The 20,716-nt window shown below is 40.9% G+C and overlaps 2 protein-coding genes across 3 annotated transcripts in view; one reads left to right on the top strand and one right to left on the bottom strand.

Moving 5' to 3' along the window:
* Positions 1-20,716, bottom strand: part of MED12L (mediator complex subunit 12L) — a 201,523-nt gene that overhangs the window by 103,069 nt on the left and 77,738 nt on the right.
* GPR87 (G protein-coupled receptor 87) lies at positions 508-19,414 on the top strand. 2 transcript variants are annotated; one of them, XM_048507093.1, is made up of 3 exons: positions 508-781; positions 15,489-15,615; positions 17,886-19,414. In XM_048507093.1, exons 2-3 carry the CDS (start codon positions 15,510-15,512, stop codon positions 18,926-18,928), a joined length of 1,149 nt encoding a protein of 382 aa, XP_048363050.1. In that variant the 5' UTR covers positions 508-781; positions 15,489-15,509; the 3' UTR covers positions 18,929-19,414. The 2 variants fall into 2 exon arrangements, with proteins under 2 accessions (XP_048363050.1, XP_048363051.1); XM_048507094.1 differs by lacking the exon at positions 15,489-15,615.

Genomic DNA, 20,716 nt, shown 5'->3' with positions numbered 1-20,716 from the left:
GACTGGTAAAGGGCTTACTGCCTTAGCATTGCCCATTTTGTATAGAATTCCAAGTAAAATGTACAGTGAAAGAGAATTTTCCATTTTCATGCCCTGTTTCTTTCAGATAAGTCCACTGAAAGTGCCCTGCCTAAACATCGTCAAAATCCTGAAGCTAGCACTGGACTATTAAGGTTCTTTTTTTGTCATTCCTTTATCAGACCATCATGTGAAATGGACATAACCTACATTCTGCTCTTGATTCTTTTCACTTCCTTCAGTGACCCGTTGGGCAAGAAAATCAATCATTTAAAATGCTGCTTCTGACTGCCTTTTCACATACACCGCATCAAAATGAAGGCTAACTTTTGTCTACCCCATATATTAATATATAAAACATATACTCCACCTCTTTGCAATGCTTTCACAGTTGAGTCACTGGCACTTTAATTTTACTCTGGACTTGGGAAGCAAGCCCCACATTTCCAAGTCTCACCTACACTGGCTTGTGAGTCATCCACAGGTACTGAGCAAGCCAGTCGCTCAACTTCTTTTTAGCCGGGACAGTTCTGATCAGAAGTTGTGAAGACGGCATGCATGAACTGAGGGTCTAATTTCCCTCTCCTCTTGATTTAACCTTACAAAGAGAAGCCGTTTAAATACTTCAGATCAAGACATGCTTATTCTTCTTCTAACGAAAACAAGGATTTTAATTCATTGCTTTGCCTAGAGAACATAATGCCTTCCGGAGACGATGCCAAGAGTCTACCAAATCCATGAAGAGTAACAAAAATGATGACAGGTATTTTTTTTTAATTCTCTCGGGGTAATAACTGCATTTCATTAATTACTCTTTAAATGCTTCCAGAATAAAGGACTTAAAGGCAGGCTGAAATGTATTTAGGATACAGTTTTTCCATACATGGGTTCCATTGGGCTTTAAATAGTAAAAGTACACTTTCTGAATGTCCTTTCATCTGTCTTTTACCTTTTGAAGCCAGGAATAATGAAAGAGGTAGATTTGAAAATGGTTATAAACAGGTAGATTTGAAAATGGGTTTGAAAGGTTGCTTTTATATTGAAAGAGCTAGTGTAAAGCAGCAGTATACTAGAGACATCTGGGTTCAGATCTCCACTGAGCCACAAGGCTTACTGTGTGACTTTGGGTCAGTACTCTCTGTCAACATCACTTCTTAGGCTGCTGTGAGGATAGCAAAAAGGGGAGCTAATGATTTCACTGCACAAGGGGTGCTTTCTGAGATTCCAACTGCATGCCTCCAGGATCCCATTTCTTAACTAATTCAAAGACAGAAGCCAAAAAGCCCTAGAGCAGAACCTTCCATTTGTGCATTTTCTGCATACCCCTGCACCACCCACAGCTCATCCTTAATTCCCTCTTATCTTTATGACTTATTCTCACTTTTGCACACCAAAGGATAACTGCACTTACTAGCTGCAGAGTGAAATATGACCATGTCTGTTGGGAAAAAACCAAGTGGGTTTATTTGAAAGGAGTGGTCTTTGCCTCATAGGGTGCGTGAGAAAACAGTTTTCTCACAGATTCTAAACTTCCAGACTGCTCTTCAGCCTGTGCAACTCCCCCGCCCTCCTCTCTTTCAGCCTCCTTTCATCCTAAAGTCTTCCCCCCTCTACAATGCATGTCAGTCTCCACCGTTCCCAACCACAAGTGCCTCCCCCTGCACGCCCTACCCTACAGGGATTCTAGGTAGAGTTAACTCATCAGCTATCCAGTTCTTTTGTACATGTAGTAGCATGTAGTGCTGTCTGAGTTGCTTCACCTCCCAAAGTGCCTGGGGAAGCCCTGGCATTGTGGAATCCAACGTTCTGAACAATGTGCTACTCGGTTTGCAAAATCATCAGCCCTTTCTTGGGCCCTGCTGCACTCTGACCTGGATTCACTGGCACCAGAACGACAGGCCAGATCATTATGAAGACGCCAGAATGGGGAGACAAGACAAGTTTTATGCTGTGCTTTCTTAAAATTCTAATGTTGCTCCATTTCCTAGAACAGCATTTTTTTCCAGTCTACAAAAGTTGCTTACATGGTGTGTTTTTTTAAAAGCAGCTGGATAGAGAAAAGTCCCCAAGAAATCGTAGGAGCTTAGTTTTAACTAGAGAATTGTTTTAGCATGTGGATTGCCAGATTAACAAAAGAGGGGGGAATGGCAAGGGCAGCAGGACTGAGAAGTCATAATGAACAATGAATTGGGATAGATTCTCTTTTTGAAAAGGGGTGGCCTTTTCAATTGCCAAATGTGAAGAGAAATTCTCAATTCCCCCTTCCTACAGCAGATCTTTACACCACAACCCATACTGTTCCTGAGGGAGTTGTTGTGGGGAAAGCCTGCGAGGTGGGATCCAACCAGTTCTCACCACTTCTCTAGAAGTGGTTACTATTTTTTTCTGAGTGCCGAGAAGGGGTTACTAAAGCAACCTCCCTGTCCAATAGGGACTGGAGGTGCGTGTGTGCGACAGCGCCACTGTTAGAAACCCACCACCATTGGAACCTGTTATTAAAATTTTTGGATCCCACCACTGGGGAAAGGGTTTGCAAAGGCAGGAAAGACGCCTCCCATACTAACTACAAGTCTTTCAGTCCAATCCTACGGAAATATTACAGTAACCATGTTAATTTGCTGGTCATTAATCATTTGAAATTTGAGATAAAATGATGTGAGGTCTGTGCAGGACAGTCCTAAAATACCAACCATTACTGCCACATATGATGAAATTGATATTTCATTATTTATGGGAAAAGAAATTCAGTGATAGAATGGGATTGTGGGAAAACTCTGAAATATTTAACTATTTATATTGTGGTTTCTCGAATTTTACCCTACACACTTCTTTTAGTGTCTTCTGTGTCTTAAAACCCCACACCAGTATCGAGCAACTGTAAATAAGGAACAAAGAAACATAATGAGAACTGTATGGATATTTAGGGGGGAATTAGTGGGTTCTAGAAATACTAACTCTTTACCTTCCATTTTGGTTGCTCCTTGACTTTAGGCACAGGAAATTATTCTGTTAGCTCTTCTGTTCTGAACTTCAAAGCAACAAATTCAAAGGTGAATTATTCTCTCATATCTGCCACAGGCTAAGAACAAAGTTAGAGCTACCTAGTCATGTTGCTGTACTATTTTGTTATTCCTTTGGGCAGGGTATGTAGTCTTTCACCAAATGTTGAGTTAAACTAAACCTTCCAGTTACTCTTCAGACCTTAGTATTAGAGGCTGGAAGCAAATCCAGAAGACAGCGCAAGCACTAAACATGGAGCTGCAATTATCAGTGGATAAGATCTGTTCATAGCATACATCCTGTGCTTATCTCAATTACGGGAGTGGGGGGCAGTGGAAGTACACATTACAAATTTCCACAAAATAAAGCCATCTGGCTGCACTCTAAGACCACTTTCACAATTGTTTGCAAGTAGATTTTGCTAATCAACACAGTAAAATCCAGTTGCAAAGTGGTTTGAAAGTGGATTGAAAGTGCATTATTCTGCATGTGCGGAAGGGGCCTAAGTGAGCCCAACGTTCATGGTGAGGTTACGTTCATGGCAAGCTTATTAATGTCATTGATATTACCTTTTTTTAAAAAAATGCCATTGTAGAAAATCCAAAGCAGTAATGTTGGTGAGTAAATAAGTTTACTCAACTGAAGGAACAAATAAATGCCCCACAGATATATGGTGTCAGAGACCTAATTAAGCAGAAGCCAACAAAAAGGGGGGAAAACAGACAAAAAAGACCTTTGGTCAGTTAACAATGTCAGAGAGAAACTACAAATATTTTAATGACTCCGGGCGGGGTGTGTGTGTGAGGTGGGGGGTTGCATGGTCTGGATACTGTATTAATAATGGAATTTAATATACCAGTAACCCATTGGATCAAGTCTTTTGGCTGTCCCCAGTGGGATGCCCCCTATGCCACCAATTGGGTTCACAGTAGGATAGAAGTCAAGAGTTTGTATTTTAAAAAGCTCTCTAGCTTTCTCCCAGCAGCTGCTCATTTTTCCTTCCATCCAGTCATAGTAGAGATTCTGATCATGGCTCGAGCTTAAGAAGGGGAAGAGGAAGAAGCAGATGCTGGGAAAAACCTCAAGGCTTTAAAAAATGCAAAGACTTGACTAATTACACCAGGAACAAGTTAAGTCCTAGTGGCTCCTCTAGTGCCTTAATTCCTTGAGTGGACAACTGGTCCTATATACCAAGCAAAATACTCCAACATGTTACTATTTTCACATATGCTAAGGGTTGCTAATTTCTGGATAGTGTATTAGAAGTAGCAATATATTATAACCTCCACCTATAGAAGAAGTTGTGTAAGTTTTTACAGACACTGAACGTTATGCAAATCTGGGGAAAGTTGTACAAATCTGCTACCATCGTCCACATATTGAAGGCATATGTGGATGTTTGGTACCCAACACCATGTAAACTCTATACCCTGCAAAAACAAAGTGCAGCAAGGTACAGTTCTAACGTACAATTATAAATCTTCTACCACATGGAGACTCTGTGCCCCATAAATGCAGAGAGATAAAGAGTAAGGACAGTATACACAGCCCCAATTTACCCTCCATTAATTAACAAACCATTTTATACAGTTTTGCATAATGCTAAGAAATCATTGTTTAATCATTATCTATTCTGTCAGTGGATATTGTATAAACAAAAATTTCCCAGTCCCTGGAACTGGATATGTTGAGGAACTCCTAGATGGGAGTATATTAGTATACTCTTTATTTCAAAGAAGCCTGGAGACAAGGGCTGGAGATGGGAACTGGCTTTCCCAAGCTGGAATATTGTATTTTCCTTAATCCATTTAGGAAGAGGGTAAAGTAGGTTATTTTGCAAGGCTGATGTTGACAAAGCTAGTCCAGACAAGTTTTCTGTCCTTATGAGTGACACTGAGCCAGTGCAGAGAATGGCACCCCATCTTGGCACTGCACTGCTGGGCCACCACAATGGTTGGCAGGATAGGTAGCAGAAGCATACCAGGGGAAGGTTGACAAGGAGGCCGGGGAGGGCAGGAGTTGGTCTGCAGCTGCGGCCGGCAGCTCAGCCAGCGAGCGGTACCCCAGCAAGGAGGGAGTCACTGGGTGCCAGCCGGGTCACCATGCTGCAGGAGAGGCCAGGCGCAAGGACCCAGCTGGTGCCTGGCATGCCCCCCATGACCAAATGGTGTGCACCCGGGGACATGTGATACTCCATGTCTCTGTGGGAGGTACATCACTGTTAGGTAGAGACACTGTTGTCTTAGAAACAAGGCTCCCCCACCAACCATGGTTCAGCCTAGTAACACAGCTTCCAAAGCAGCCATTTTCTTTAAGGGAACTGATCATGGTCATCTGGATATCAATTGTAATAGTGGGAGATCTCCACGTGCCACATGGAGGGTGGCAACCCTATCGCCAAAGAACTTCATATACATTCTAAGAAGTTTATAAGTGGGTCAATTTATCATTCCCGTATGGGAGGGTTTAGATTTAAAAAGAGCAACATGCCTGCAGTTACTTGGTGAATTCACGAGAGAGACAAGGTTCAAACTGAGGTCTTCCTGATTTGTAATTCAGTCTCTTGGGCACTATGCTTCACCAGCTCTGGAGTACTATATAAGGGCCAGGACATGAGAAGAGCCAGTGTGGTAAAGTAGGTAGTATGCTGGTCTAGGATATGGGAGTCCCCGGTGAAAATCTTCCCTCTGCCATGAAGCCTCCTGGTGACCTTGGACCACTCTCCCTCTCTCAGCCCAACATACCTCACCTGGTTGTTGAGGATAAAATCAGGAACGAACCACCATGCACCCCAGAGCATCTTGGATGGAGGGGGAGGGATAAAAATGTATTAGACAGAAGGCAAATTAAGAGAGATCTATGGCTTCCATGCAGCAGTTTCTGTTATTATTTCTTCATTGAGATGGTTTTAAATAGGTCAAATAATGCTAACACTCCAGCAGTCATAATTAATCCATCATCAGCTGTGTAATTTCAATACCTACAACCTATGATTCAGTGTCTTACGCTGTTATCAGGGATCCACACAAACCAGACTATCAACATTAGTGACACAAATTGCACCATACAGGAAGAACAGTATACGTAACATACATTCATTATATATGCCAAGCTCTCATTTTACAGTTGCTAAAACAAGATAGTAACACGACCCATAAAAGGACCTATGAAATGTGGGTAAAAAGTAGTCTTCCATACTAAAATTCATATTGAAGCAGCCATGTAGGGGGACAAAAACTTCTTACACTAATACCTGCTATCTTAAGCCTCCACTGCCAGCCCTAATTTAACAACCAGTAAATATTTCCTATACATTTTTAAAGGCAAGACCACTGGACATAGGAGCTCCAATGAGAAAAAATCCTTACAGAATGAAAAGTGAAATTATTAAGCAAACTACAAGCTTGGGGCAAGTCACACTCTCAGTCAAAATTACACCTTACAGCATTGTGGTGAGAATCAAATTGGATAGCAATCTCTTTGTCATAGCGAGCCTTCTGAAGAAAGGGCAGGACTCCTGTGAGACAGATATGCAGATAGCAAAAGTCACTCACATGAACGTGATGAAGAAAGTGAATTGTTCACTTTGTTCACTACATTCATGTGAGTGGCTTTTGGTAAGTCTTAACCTCACTTTTGTTAAGTCTTAACCTCACTTTTGTGTGTGTGCACAGAGCAAGGTAGCACGCTTATGAAAAACTTGATGGTAAAAAGCATCTACTTTATACACTCTGTTCCACATAAAGATGTAGTAGATTGTATATTCCTTCACCACAAAACAAAGCACGCTGGACCTTTTTTGTTGTAAATGCTCCACCTGGGTCCTAGTGCCTACCTAGCCCTACTTCCCCAATTTGTTTAAAAGTTTGGAAGTAAAAATGCATTTTGGCATAAGTGCTCTTGTATCAATGTACCATGTTCACAAAACAATGGTTTTGACAAAGGCATTGTGTAAATTAGATAATTCTAATATTCATTTGGGACTATATTCTAATGCAGAAGCATACAACTTTCTCAACTATTGCATCTCAACTGACTGAGCTATCATCTTTAGGTGAAAACAGACCATAGCTACATGAAACAGGGATCAGTTATATTAAACATGCACAAGTGATGAAAACATACATTTACTGAAGCAAATGTGAAGCATTTCTCATTTGGCCACAAAAGAGAAATGAAAAGTTGGTGGCATGCTTTCCCCACCCCTACCAAAACTGCCAGTGACAAGAAAGAAAAGCTGACCATCTCTTTTTGACAATTCTGAGAAATCTTAAAGAACTGCTGGCTCATATCTCCTCCTTTCTATATTCTTGGTAAAATGTGTGTGTTTTTTCTTTGCATCATAATCTGACTTCATAGAAATGTTCTCTTCATGTACTCAACCTGCTCTCTGCTCATAAGGATACACTGTGCAATAATTTGTGTAGGCTAAGCTGTGTGTGCGGGGGGGGGGGGGGGGTGTGTGTGTGATGAATAGATACCAACCACTGGAAAGACAACTGGACTGGGTGAGCCTCTCATCTCTTGTATATCTAATTCTCTGCCAATTTGAGTTATCTTTTCTAGAGTCAGCCATGATCTTAATGACTCCTCCACAAATAAAAGCCAAATAACCCTCCCACATGTGGTTCGCACCTGCACATACAGTTTCTGAATCACAGGGACTTTATTCTACAATATAGGAGTTCACTGTACAATAGCCAAATGAAAAGAATAAAAATATTCATACACATATCTTGTCAGTGAAACTGATTTTATTGTTAAGTGCTGTATTTATTCATCTTTCTTAGGTAGTCTTTGGAGACATAAGTATCCTAAGTATCCTAATTGTCTAAGGGTGGGAATTAGGCTTGGTGATTCAGTAAATCCAAATCACCCAAGAAATCCTTATCAGTTTTATTCAGGTTTTTACTATACCAAAAAACAACAACACAAGGCTATTCAGCTCTGCTGAATAAAACAGCTTTTAGACAGCACAAACTGTGACAGAGAGGCTGTGATCCTCTATACTGGGCTAAATAGCCTGCCATGGAAGATCCCAAGGAACAACAAGAGCCATCAAATGACCCCAAAGACTCTCTTAAAAATCATTTGCCTTGTAACTCTTGGCACATTGCAAGAGATAGAGTCTTCCTATTTTCCCCCTGAAAAGCATTCCACAGGGCTGCAAGAGGTAGAAAACAGTTTGGGGATAACTGGCAGATGTTGCTGTACTGAGCAAATCTGCCATGCAGGCTGAAATGAAGAAAACCTCCAAGTATATGGTGATACTGGTTGAAAGCATCATGGAAAGAGGAAGACCTGACATGAGAAGGTTTGACTCTATAAAGGAAGCTACGGGCCTCACTTTGCAAGACCTGAGCAAGGTTGTGAACGATAGGACATTTTAGAGGTCATTAATTCATACGGTCACCATGAGTCGGAAGCAACTTAACGGAACTTAAACACACAGAGAGAGGGTGATGTGTTGAAGTGTCAAATTATGGTGATACTCAAAATATGGCATTTAATGCAGTGCCGTTTCTTAGCCTCTTCCAGCAGGCACATTCTAACCTCCAATATCCATATATTCCTCTATTACTCCAGAATTAAGTATTTTCTCACTACTTTAACCAGTTTACTAAAACACTAATTAAAACACCAGGAACCCATGATATCAAAATGGGATATGAATTTCGATGGGTGCTGGATTAATTTCTGAAACACCTATACAGGAGGACAGTTCTGTCAAAAAAGACCACAAAGGGTTAAGAGTTTTCAGATGCAATCCAGCTGAAATCATTGACTTTCAGGAACTAAACATGCATAAATTATGTTTTAATGTATGTTTTAACCTTGTTGTGAACCGCCTGAGCCCTCAGGGGTAGGGCGGTATATAAAAATAATAATTAATTAATTAATTAATAAAATGACCTTATTCCATTTGTTTATAAAGTAATTTACTAGCTGTACCTAGTTTATGGTATATGCCAGGGCACAAATATTTTGTCACATAGCACAAGAAGCAACCCAGAAAGATCATGTGGGCATTGATGGGACCCTTAATGTGGTTGAAAAGGGTGGTCATCTTCTACAGAATCAGCTGGAAAGTCCTACAATCCAATTAAACCACCCTCTATCTGTAGGGCTGAGCCCGCGAACCCAGCAGAACCGTAGAAGGAGCGCCAGGCATGCCGGTGCCGGCTACGGCCTTCCGGGCGCACAAGCTCCCCCAACACCCGCTCCCCCATGAGTCACGGGTCATGAACTGCCTGACTCGCGGTCACCAGGTGTCCCATACAAAGGGACAAAAGGGCCCCTGCCCTCAGGTGAAGATTAGACCCAGACACGGATGCTTCCTCCCGCACGTAGCAGCCCAATGAGATCATGCATCACATGATGATCTCCCGCTCTCCCGATCTCCCGACCTCCCGCCTGCCCGACCCCCTTACACGCCCCCATTGAAACCCTAATAAAAGGTGTGAAGGGCGAGCGCACGGCAGAGTTGCCAGGATCACGGGATCCCGCACTTCCTGCCACTGGCTCTCTCCACCAGATGAAATCTCCGCATCTCGTCTCTTCATTGGGGCCTCGTGGGCAAGACTACACTATCTTTTCTTATTTTCTAGGAACTTTCCCAAACAACTTGTTCAATAGCCTGTATTTTCTAAAAATTATAAATTGTTTTCCAGCTTTCCAAGTTGAATACACTGTAATACAACTTGAAACCATTTCTATTAGTCCTTTCTTCAGTGGTTAACTGTTCCCTTTTATCCACTGTCTGCTGGTAATATTAATGTTGAAATTAATCCAGATCTCTATTGTGAAAAATGGGCAGAACAATAGGTGTGAGGCAAAAGAGGAAGCCTAAAACAACCCAGGAAGTATAGAACTCAGTTGTTTTAACAACATGGGAGTATACATTTTTGCATAGCTCAGTGTCAAAGTAGACTACAATGTCCAAACAGTCAAGCAATCCAAACAATGTTGATTAATGAAGCCTGTATGACCTCACCCTATTAGTTTATACAGTATTTCGGGTTGTATTTATTATGGGATAATCCTTTACTGCTCCTCATTATTAAAGTCATCAACTACAATAAAGGTTGGGACAACCCTACAACCAGGAAATACAAACATCACATTCTTTTCCACCTAGAATTATCAGGCCACAATCCATTTCAGTAGCTCCACAAGTCATGTAATTGTCTTCTACATTAATCTGGGGGATATCACATCAATCAGGCAAATAAATATGTACACAAACACATCAAACATTGATACTTGCTCTCTTCAATATTTTCAGCACCCCACCCTAGTTCCTCTTGAGTCATTTGGTATGTTTTTTAAACATATATTCATCCCACATAAATGTTTGTGCACACTGTAGTTGCTTCTTGCAGGAGAACAGCACTTCCCATATACAATTTCACCAACAATTTGTGATGATATTCCATCATCCTAGTTTTGCACTGGGATGCTGTAAAAACAGAAGGTATACTGAGCTCATGATAATTCCATACCTGTGACAGCCAGGCTGCACTGGCCTTGTAGGTCACAGATTGTACAAGCCCAATAAAATAAATCAAATAAAGGCAAGTAGAGAGATTGGGAATAAATACCCTATCTTAACTGTGTGTTTTTTAATTAAAACATTCTTTATTTCATGTTCACAACCAAATGGGATTTTCATGTTCACAACCAAATGGGTTCACAACCACTTACAATCCAGAGTAAGATACAACAAAATGAGTATTATGAAAATTAGCAAACAAGCAGTATAAAGCATATACATACACACACACACACACGTCAAATGATAAAAGAACATTATGATAGGAACATTAAAACAGCAGCAATGTTAAAATATAGTGGAGAAATCATTAGCAGTTATCATATGTCATTAAAAGCCTGGGGAAATAATCTTCAACTGGTACCTAAAGGCACCCATGGAAGGAAGGAAGGAAGGAAGGAAGGAAGGAAGGAAGGAAGGAAGGAAGGAAGGAAGGAAGGAAGGAAGGAAGGAAGGATGGAAGGAAGGAAGGAAGGAAGGAAGGAAGGAAGGAAGGAAGGAAGGAAGGAAGGAAGGAAGGAAGGAAGGAAGGAAGGAAGGAAGGAAGGAAGGAAGGAAGGAAGGAAGGAAGGAAGGAAGGAAGGAAGGAAGGAAGGAAGGAAGGAAGGAAGGAAGGAAGGAAGGAAGGATGGAAGGAAGGATGGAAGGATGGATGGATGGATGGATGGATGGATGGATGGATGGATGGATGGATGGATGGATGGATGGATGGATGGATGGATGGATGGATGGATGGATGGATGGATGGATGGAATGTCTACACTGGTGCTACTACCTCTGGCACCCACTCACATTGTCTATTGAAGATACCAAGTAGAGTCTGGTGGGGGCACTTTAACAATTGGAGATATTTATATTCATTTTATGCATTTACATTATTTATAGTCTGCCTTTGTCACTGGAACGGAAGGCATACAAAGTGAGTCCATAAAATCAACAGGATGGGACTGCCAATAAATAATGAAGTAGGATTAGAACTGTAGAAGTGTGGAACCAACCAGATTTTTAAAAAAACCAGAATTGAAGCAAAGCATTAACACGACACACTAAACAATGCAAAAATTACACAGTGGGATCCTTCTAACAAAGAGCTATACAAAGTAGTAGAGGCCACAGTCCCTAATCATTCATCCAAGTAACCCATTTTGTACAGTACAACACTATTATATGTATGTGGGAACAAGCAGTCCCTACAGTGGTTCCAGACCATTATGGGATTTCAAGGTATGAAACAATACTATGAATTGTGCCCATAAATTAACTGTCAACAAGCAAAGTTCATTCAAAATTGAGAAGCATTCTCAGTAATCTGTACTAGTTAAACTAGCAGCTTGCATCCTGAAGTTTCCATTCTGTGTGCAAAGGCACCCCAATACATAATCTAACTGGATGTGATGATAGCATAGATGAACTAAGTACAAATGCTGATTTTCTAGGAAATAATTTATTTAGTTGATACCATTTGTATCCCATTCTTTGTCCTTGGGCTCCTGGAGTCAACTGGCGCACCAATCCAATTTGGTTGAAGATGATAGGAATACCCCATTTACACACTTGGATTTATAGCACTACTAAGTTTCAAATTTGATTCTTTAGAAAGAACACAACCCTATAAAGAATTGTAGGGGGGAATCCCCAGTTTTGTACTAACCAGCCAATAGCATCTCTGCCTAGTGTGGACTGAATAGCAGATGATTGGCTCGCATCCAATCCATTACGTTTTTTGATGCTTGTTCAGAATACCTACGATCTCACCTGAATCTGGTAAAAAGAAGTTAAGTTGTTGAAAACTCTTTTCTCCAGATTCTCAGATAACCTCTGCCAGTGGTTTCCTGTAGTAATTAAATATCATGCGACATAAAAAGAAAGAATTTGGCAGAATCTCATTGGGTAGAGTTAGGGAACTGAGCAGCAATCTCCCAATACTATCTTCCAGTACTGGTCTAGAAAACAGGAATAAAATCATTGGAGCATATTGCTCTCAACACACATCCCAATCAGCCAGCACAGAATATCACAGACTATCCCTGAGATGTCCAGGAGAATCAACAAGGTCATACTCCTCCCACATCTCTTAGGAAGAAGGTTGTCAAGGCAGGGCAAACAAAGCAATTTGAATTCTGAACATTCATCAGAAACTGGATTGGATTAGAGTTACATAATCTACTCCATCCATGAATTCCTGGATTGCATGACTACCATTAATCCAAGCATCTCATTTAAAAGGGGAATGTTTGTGAATTGATGATAGTTATTAAGATCATGAAACGATAATATAGACTTCTTCAAGAGTGCCTACAAAGCCATTTATTTAAAGGCAGCTCAGACTATCATTTCCTTCGATGAATATAAATTGGCCCCTGGATCCATCTAGTTATTTTTCTTTGGTGTGATATAATAAGCCAAGATGGGTAAGGGTTAAGCACAGAAGCAATATCTAGATGCTATTACACTACCAGGCCGCTGTAGAGCTATCTCAAGGTTCAATGTACACTGAATTAAATGGGAAATGGGTCTACATTCAACCTTAATGATGTTTTCCTGAGTTAACCACTTTTCTCCATGGTATTTCAACACCACATCCTTAAAGGACCACACAGATGATTCCTCTGGTTAAAAACTGCACTAACCTGTTTACCAAAGATATCTCCAAGATTAGTTACATGATCACTTGCTTTGGGAAGAAGAGGCAACATAAGAGTTGTTTATCTTGCCAGAAGTGGGTGTTTGTCAACTCATTTCAACCTTTAATTTACCATTCAATCAGTTGTCGACCCATCGGTCATTACACAAAGATAACTAATCTTGCAAAATAGACTTTTACACAAGAAAATCTCAAATCAAGAACATTAGACCCCATTTATAGTTATGGAGGTAATAGCCAAAATGGGTATAGAACCCAAAACACAGTTATGTTTAAATTCCTTTGTTTTCATGGGACTAATGCATATACCATATGGGCTACATAAAAGCAATTAGCAGGCAACAGGCAGTATAATTACATCTGATATCTAAGACAGGAAGGTTAGCTTGCAAAGGGTTAGCTATCGGCCTCCTTTTCTCTATCACACAAAAACAAAAATATATACCTGCCCACAAGGTACAATCTGTCTTTGCTGTATTCTTTTATGTCATGCCATATAACCATGGGAACTCTGTAAATAATAATTACCTGGAGACAGACAGACAATTAGCTTTAAGGTCCAGAGGCACAAAAAAAGTTACTCAAGGCCAGCGGCAGAGTTAGATTTGAGAACAGATGTGAGCTGACAGATAATAGAACATGAAATTTAAAATTGTCTATCTGAGAATTAAAATATAACTCTGACATGAACTGCACAGACAGCTATTAATGAAACAGATAGCTATTAATAGATATCTGTATATCATCTCTAGAATAAAGAAGCACCAAGCAAGCTAACCACGAGAAGGGTCCATTATGCAAGCACAAGTAAAATGTCCTGAGGATGAGGAAAAAAAACATCTTGGGGAAGGTTCTTTGCACAGCTTTTTCCCCAAGACGTCTTCAAGACACCTTATTTCAGCTCAAGCTGTCCTATTTTAAGGATGCAAAAATACCAGCCTTTTCTCCCCAAGTTGTCTGCAAGTCATATCCTCTTGCTGTGTGAAGCTCAAGAGCTGAGGAGCATCTTATTTTTCCTGTCTAACTGTTAAAGCTGTCTGGTCAGTTTCCTCCATCACTCACACCCAACATTTCATGGTGCTGTAGTGATTCTCTGTACCTGCAGCTATTTGCTGAAGGTTTCCCCAGGATGTTTGCTCTGCAGACTAAGCTACTGGGTGCCTTTTCGGCCCAAAATGTACATGGTTGTACTCAGTTCATCCTGCTGATTCCAGCAATATACAATTTCCCCCTTTTTATTTTTCATGAGCCGTCATCGAAGATACATAGACTCAATTCCAGATTCCATGCCAATTTTCATATTGACAGCTCATTGAAAAATTTGAAAAAGGGAAAACTATATTTTGGGAATCGTCAGGACAAGCTCAGTACAACCATACACTTCTGGGGCTGAAAAGGCGCCCAGCAGCAGAGCCTGCAGAGCAGATGTTCCTGGGAAACCTTTAGCAAATAGCTGCAGGCATCAAAATCATTTCAGCACAACAATATGTTAGGAAAAAAGAGCTTTCAACTCGGGCAGGAGGAAATGGGAGGTGGGGGGGAAAGCCTCTTTCTCCCCTGCTACCCTTTTTGTCCGTGTGGTCTGGACAAAAATGAGATGGCTTTTTTATTTGTATTGTGCATAATGGGTCAGGGTTGCTTTGTATAAGAGGTGATATAACCATAGGATAGTGGTTAAGATCAGATGGATTCTAATCTGGAGAACTGGGTTTGATTACCCACTCATCCACTTGAGCAGTGGACTCTTACCTGGTGAACTGGATTTGTTTTCTCATTCCTACACATGAAGCCAGCTGGGTGACCTTGGACCAGTCTCAGTTCTTTGGAACTCTCTACGCCTCACCTACCTCACAAGGTGTCTGTTGTGGGGAAAGGAGTTTGTAAGCCCCGTTGAGACGCCTTACAATTCAGAAAAGTGGGGTATAAATCCAAACACTTCTTCTAAAATATAAATCTTTCCTGTACAGTTAACCACTGTAGATTAAAAACAAATGCTCCCTATAATTCATCCAAGTGCATTGTCAGGACTTCATTTCCTGCAAATCCATAAGAGGTCAGTACCCATGCTTTGCTTGCAGACTCCTTAGAGGCCAACCTGTAGTACTGGAGTTCATGGTTTTGTCGGTACTAAAATTAGATAGCAACCTATACAATATTTTGAACTGAGATGACTTACCCTCTGCTCTTTCTCTTAGCCAAATTATTAAAACATGTTGCTGTTCACAATGAAGTGTGTGCTGATTTGTAAATCTTTTCACTTCCTGTATTTTTCAGAAATTAAAACTTGTACAAACCATGATGCACCCCATATCAATTGCCACCAGCGTGTCTCCTGAAAAGCATTTGACCTTCAAAACCGCAATAATAATGGGGCCCAATGTGTCATATGTGAAGCTTTCAGGTAAATATTTTTTTAATTGGGAATTCCCAATAGAGAACAATTAATCATTCACATGGTTGTACATACTTTTTAGCCACATTATTTGTATACAACCTTTCCTCTAAGTTATTTACAGATTAATCAAATTTAATTTCCCCCCTCCAGTTTAATATTCTATCCAGTATTAACAGCAGGTCAATTTTAAACATCTGATTCTGTAATAATAGATAGTGTAGAAAGTCCATTATCTAAACTTTTTTCTTACTCTCAGAATTCTGAATAGCACTCCATAATATCAGCATTAATTCTGTGTAAAAAGAACATTCCTGGTACTCTACCATGTGCATATCCTAATGTTTAGTGAATATATGGGCCTTAGTTATAAGTAATGTGTATTACAATACAAATTCTTGCTATCTACAATTGAATTGGGTAACTCTATTTAAGTACAATTAGGCCTCACAAAAGACAGTTCCACACAGCCCAAATCCTGAGGACTCAAAAAAAGAGACAGACGTCCTGTGAAGGAACTCTGCACAGATTTCTTCCCAAGACACCTTATTTAGCTCAAGCCATCTTATTTTGAAGTCTCTAGGACTTTTTTTCCTCCAAGTCATTTGCGAGACATCTGCTGTGCAAAATTCAGGTGCCAGGAGGCGTCTTATTTTTCCTGCTCGATTGTTTAACTCTCTGGTCAATTTCATTCTCCAGTAGCACGTAACATTTTGCGAGGTGCGGAAGGAATTTTCCCTGCCTCATTTGTTGCAGGTTGCTCCAGGATGTTTGCTCTGTATGCTTTAATTCTGGGTACCTGTACATTCCAAAGGATACACAGTTGTACTCAGCTCATCCTGCCTATTCCAGAAATATATAGTTTTCCTTTTTTTATTTTCGAGGAGCTATCTTCATAGCTACGCTGACATGGATGTGAGAATCTTAGCCACTCAGAAGACTGGTCTGCCACCCATTGAGAAGCACTGGATAGACCTGCCCACAGCAGACTGATGGTTTTTCTGTGCAGCACAGCGCAAGGCCACATGCCGGCACAAGACCATGAGGCTCCCTCAAGCCCTCCCCCATCCTGACAGGGGCTGTAAATCTGCATCCACTTCTAAACAGATTGAACCCCAAAGCCTCTTTCAGAGAAAGCTTCCCTCACTTTGTTATAGGTGCTGAGACCCATTCACGCAATCCTTAGCAGAATATACTAATGCCACCCAGCAGAACTGTACTGAGGAAAGTAAGCAGAAAAGATAAGCAGCTGGAAAAAATACAGTCTGAGGCTATTAAAGAGTAGCTAATCCAAATCCATGAGCTGTTCATAACCATAATCAACCATTTGGAAAGTCAGAAGAGAAATTTTAAATGCCCTAAATGCAGACCACAGAAGGGCAGTACCTACTCAAGTTTGTTCCTGTGATACTTTGTCCCATCCAGACCAGTTGTATGTTGAAATGACTAACAAGGACAGGCCATTACAGTGCTGTATGACAGGCATTCAAGACTCATAAAAAAACAGGCCTCATCTCCGCATTTTCCTAATCCCACTGCACACAATCAATCCTCACCGAATGACAGAAATAGCCGGCACTGTAGCACATATCCACAATCCAAGAATTTAAACAATGTTTCAGAGAAGCCCACTTATTTCCAGGCAGCATCAGAAGAAGTGCAAATGGATTTTATGTTTCCTCTTCCAAGGAACATGTGAAGTCCTTTTTCAGTGTAAGGCCCTTTCCGCACGAGCAAAAACGCCGTCCCTGGGCAGCTGTTCGCACAGGCAGTCCTGTGTGGCCGCGAGTGGCGTGAAGGTGCCACTTTCCACCTCCCTTCCCAAGGGAGGTTTTTGGAAAGCACCACCTTCCCATCGGCGCTGCTTCCCCCCCCACACACACTCACCTCGTCCTCCAGCATCAGACTGGAGGGCTGCTGAGACCCGCCCACGCTGCCCTCTGACCCCTGGAGGTCGGAGGGCAGCATGGGCAGGTCCCTGTAGCTCTCCAGACCAATGCTGGAGGACGAGGTGAGTGGGGGGGGACGCAGAAGAGGCAGCTCCATGCGGAGCCTCCTCTTCTGTGCTGGCCTCTGCGGGGGCCGCTCGCACGCTCCCGTGCAAACGGCCCCCTCCCTCCACCAGCATAATTTCTGCCGGTGGAGAGGCGCCCTTTCCGCTGTGCGGAAAGGGCCTAAGTGTAGCTATGCATTATTGTTCCCATAGTTACATAAGAGCAATATATTAAAAGCTACAATTGTTAACCAACTTAGATTATTTCTTTCCATCATTTCCATAGATCATTATCATCACCTGGGCCAAGATAACAGTATTTCAACCAATTATTCACAAGGTCTGCTTGGGAATTCTACAAATAATGAGTTTACAACTATTGTTTTACCTGTGCTTTACCTCATCATTTTCCTGGCAAGCATCTTGCTGAATGGCTTGGCCGTATGGATTTTCTTCCACATTCGAAACAAGACGAGCTTCATTTTTTACCTTAAGAACATCATGGTCGCAGACTTGCTAATGACTCTGACATTTCCATTTAAAATCATTCACCACTCAAGAATGGGCCCATGGGACTTCAATTTCTTCCTATGCCGTTACACAACAATCCTGTTTTATGCCAACATGTACACCACAATTGTATTTCTTGGACTCATTAGCATTGACAGATATCTAAAAGTGGTGAAACCATTTGGAGATTCCCGGATGTACAGCATCACTTTTACAAAGATTTTATCGGCAAGCGTTTGGATTGTCATGATATTCCTGGCAGTGCCAAACGTGATCCTTACAGATGGTTACCCAACTAGGAAAAATATAGGTGACTGCTTAAAGCTAAAAACTCCTTTAGGAGTAAAGTGGCACGAAGCAGTTCTATATATCAACAACAGCATGTTTATCATTGTACTGACTGTCCTAATAGGGTGTTATATTGAAATATCCAAATATATCCATAAATCAACCAAGCCATTTCTTAGTGCTTCAAGTCGCAAGCGGAAACATAACCAAAGCATAAGGGTGGTTGTGGCTGTATTTTTCACCTGCTTTGTACCATATCATTTGTGCAGAATACCTTTTATTTTTGGTCATCTGGATAAATTTTTCGGTGATCCAGCACACAAAATCCTTTACTACTGCAAGGAAGTGACTCTTTTCCTGTCTGCATGTAACGTGTGCCTAGATCCAATTATCTATTTTTTTATGTGTAGATCATTCTCACGAAGGTTGTTCAGGAAGTCAAACATGCAAACAAGGAGTGAAAGCATTAGATCACTTCAGAGTGTCAAAAAGTCAGAAGTGCGCATATACCATGATTATACTGATCTGTGACACTTCTATACCTTCATCGAATACCTTTTTCTTATGTGTCCCAGCAATAAGTTTATTATTTCTACATAATAAAAGTATTTTGTTTGATTATATGTGTTTTAACAAATACGTGCCAAACCAAAGTTTTCATATTTCTTACTGTGCAAGATTGGAAGACTGGCAATATTTGAAAAGACGATTGAGAAGAAGGTTTAAAGGCTCTGCAGCATTAGAGAAGCTGCATAGTGTCATCTAGTGGAGAACATAATAATAAAGCATGCTATTAGGAGTCTTTAGAATCAAAATTGCAGTTGATTCAGGCAGTGCTCTCTGAATTGTTCCTGCCCAACATGAATTGTATAAACCAAAATTAAATCTGCAAGTCTCACATTCATAAGATACATTTCACTGGTTATCAGGTTAGTTCGTCACGTGGGGAAAAAAGGAAAGCTTGGAGGAATGCAAAAATGAAGTACAAAAGTACAAGAAAGTATTTTTACAGTGTTTTAAAAATAGGGGTAATGTAACCTCCAAGGGCACTTTCGCACATGCAGAATAATACACTTTCAATCCACTTTCACAATTGTTTGCACGTGGATTTTGCTGTTTCGCACAGTAAAATTCAGCTGCAAAGTGCTTTGGATGGACCATAAGTCTTTGTCAGCTTCAAGTCTGTTTCCAGACCCAATTCAAGGATCTGGCTTTGACCACTGAAGAGTGTTTGTCAGTGGTCTACACTCTTCTGTGACACTGGCCCTTTTTGTACAACCCAAACAAGACATCATGGGTATGCCTTAAAAAAAGTTTGCTCGTGTTTTGTCCTGACAGTATGGATAAATAAAATGTGGGAGGAGAAAGCAGGTCTTTTCTCCCACCTGATCTGCAAGCTGTCACGTTCAGTTTCTCTGAAGTTTGTGCCTGCCATGTTCTGCTCCAAGGTTTCACTGTGCTGCCCATTAGCTGAGTTGTTCCCAGGGCTATTTCCTCTGCTTGCATCACAGGCAGCCGCTATTTCAGCTTGTAAAGTACATAAATAAACTTAGTTTTCCTTGCCAATTCTGCGCATATGTCTTTTCCCCATTTTTTTGTTTTTAATTAAGTGTCTTTGAAACTATGAAGACACAAAGAGACTTCATTAAAAACAAAAAAATGAAAAAAATGACACATGCGCATCATCAACAGGGAAAATTAAGTTTATTTGTGTACTTTACAAGCTGAAACAGTGGCCACCTGAGATGCACTCGCAGAAAACAGCCCTGTCAAAAACTCAGCTAATGGTGGGCAGCATGGTGAATTCTTCGAGCAGCAGAAGACGGTGGACGCAAGCTGCAGAGAAACCGAAAGCTTTAAACTCCAGGAGGAAAAATAAGACTTTCCCGCTTTCTGCACAGCAAACAGGAAACATCCTCAACCAGTCTTGGGGGAAAAGACAGCTTGTTTAGTGTTTTCAAAATAAGTTGGTTTGAGCAGAAACATAACGTGCTGAGGATGTCTTGGGGAAAAAGCTGTGTGAACTTCCTCCCCAAAACACTCATTTTTATGTCCTCAAAACATTTTATTTGTGCTGTGCAGAAAAGACCACTGTTTTGCTTTGATAGGTTTTTGCTAGTTGTCAGAAGATTTGAAAGGCTGTACCGTCTGGCATGGCTTTTAATTTAATCAGTTGCTAATTTGTGTTGTGTTGATGGCTAATTGATACTATTGTACCCTTCTGCTAAATTTACTCTCTTTGTAGATGGGAGATGGCTTTTGATATTGTCTATTTTATGATTTTGTGCATATCTGAAATTGATTTATATAGCCACTTTG

The sequence above is a fragment of the Sphaerodactylus townsendi genome, linkage group LG08 (assembly GCF_021028975.2).
Source record: "Sphaerodactylus townsendi isolate TG3544 linkage group LG08, MPM_Stown_v2.3, whole genome shotgun sequence".
In the NCBI taxonomy this organism is placed as follows: Eukaryota; Metazoa; Chordata; class Lepidosauria; order Squamata; family Sphaerodactylidae; genus Sphaerodactylus; species Sphaerodactylus townsendi.
This window is presented reverse-complemented; position numbering and strand designations above follow the sequence as displayed.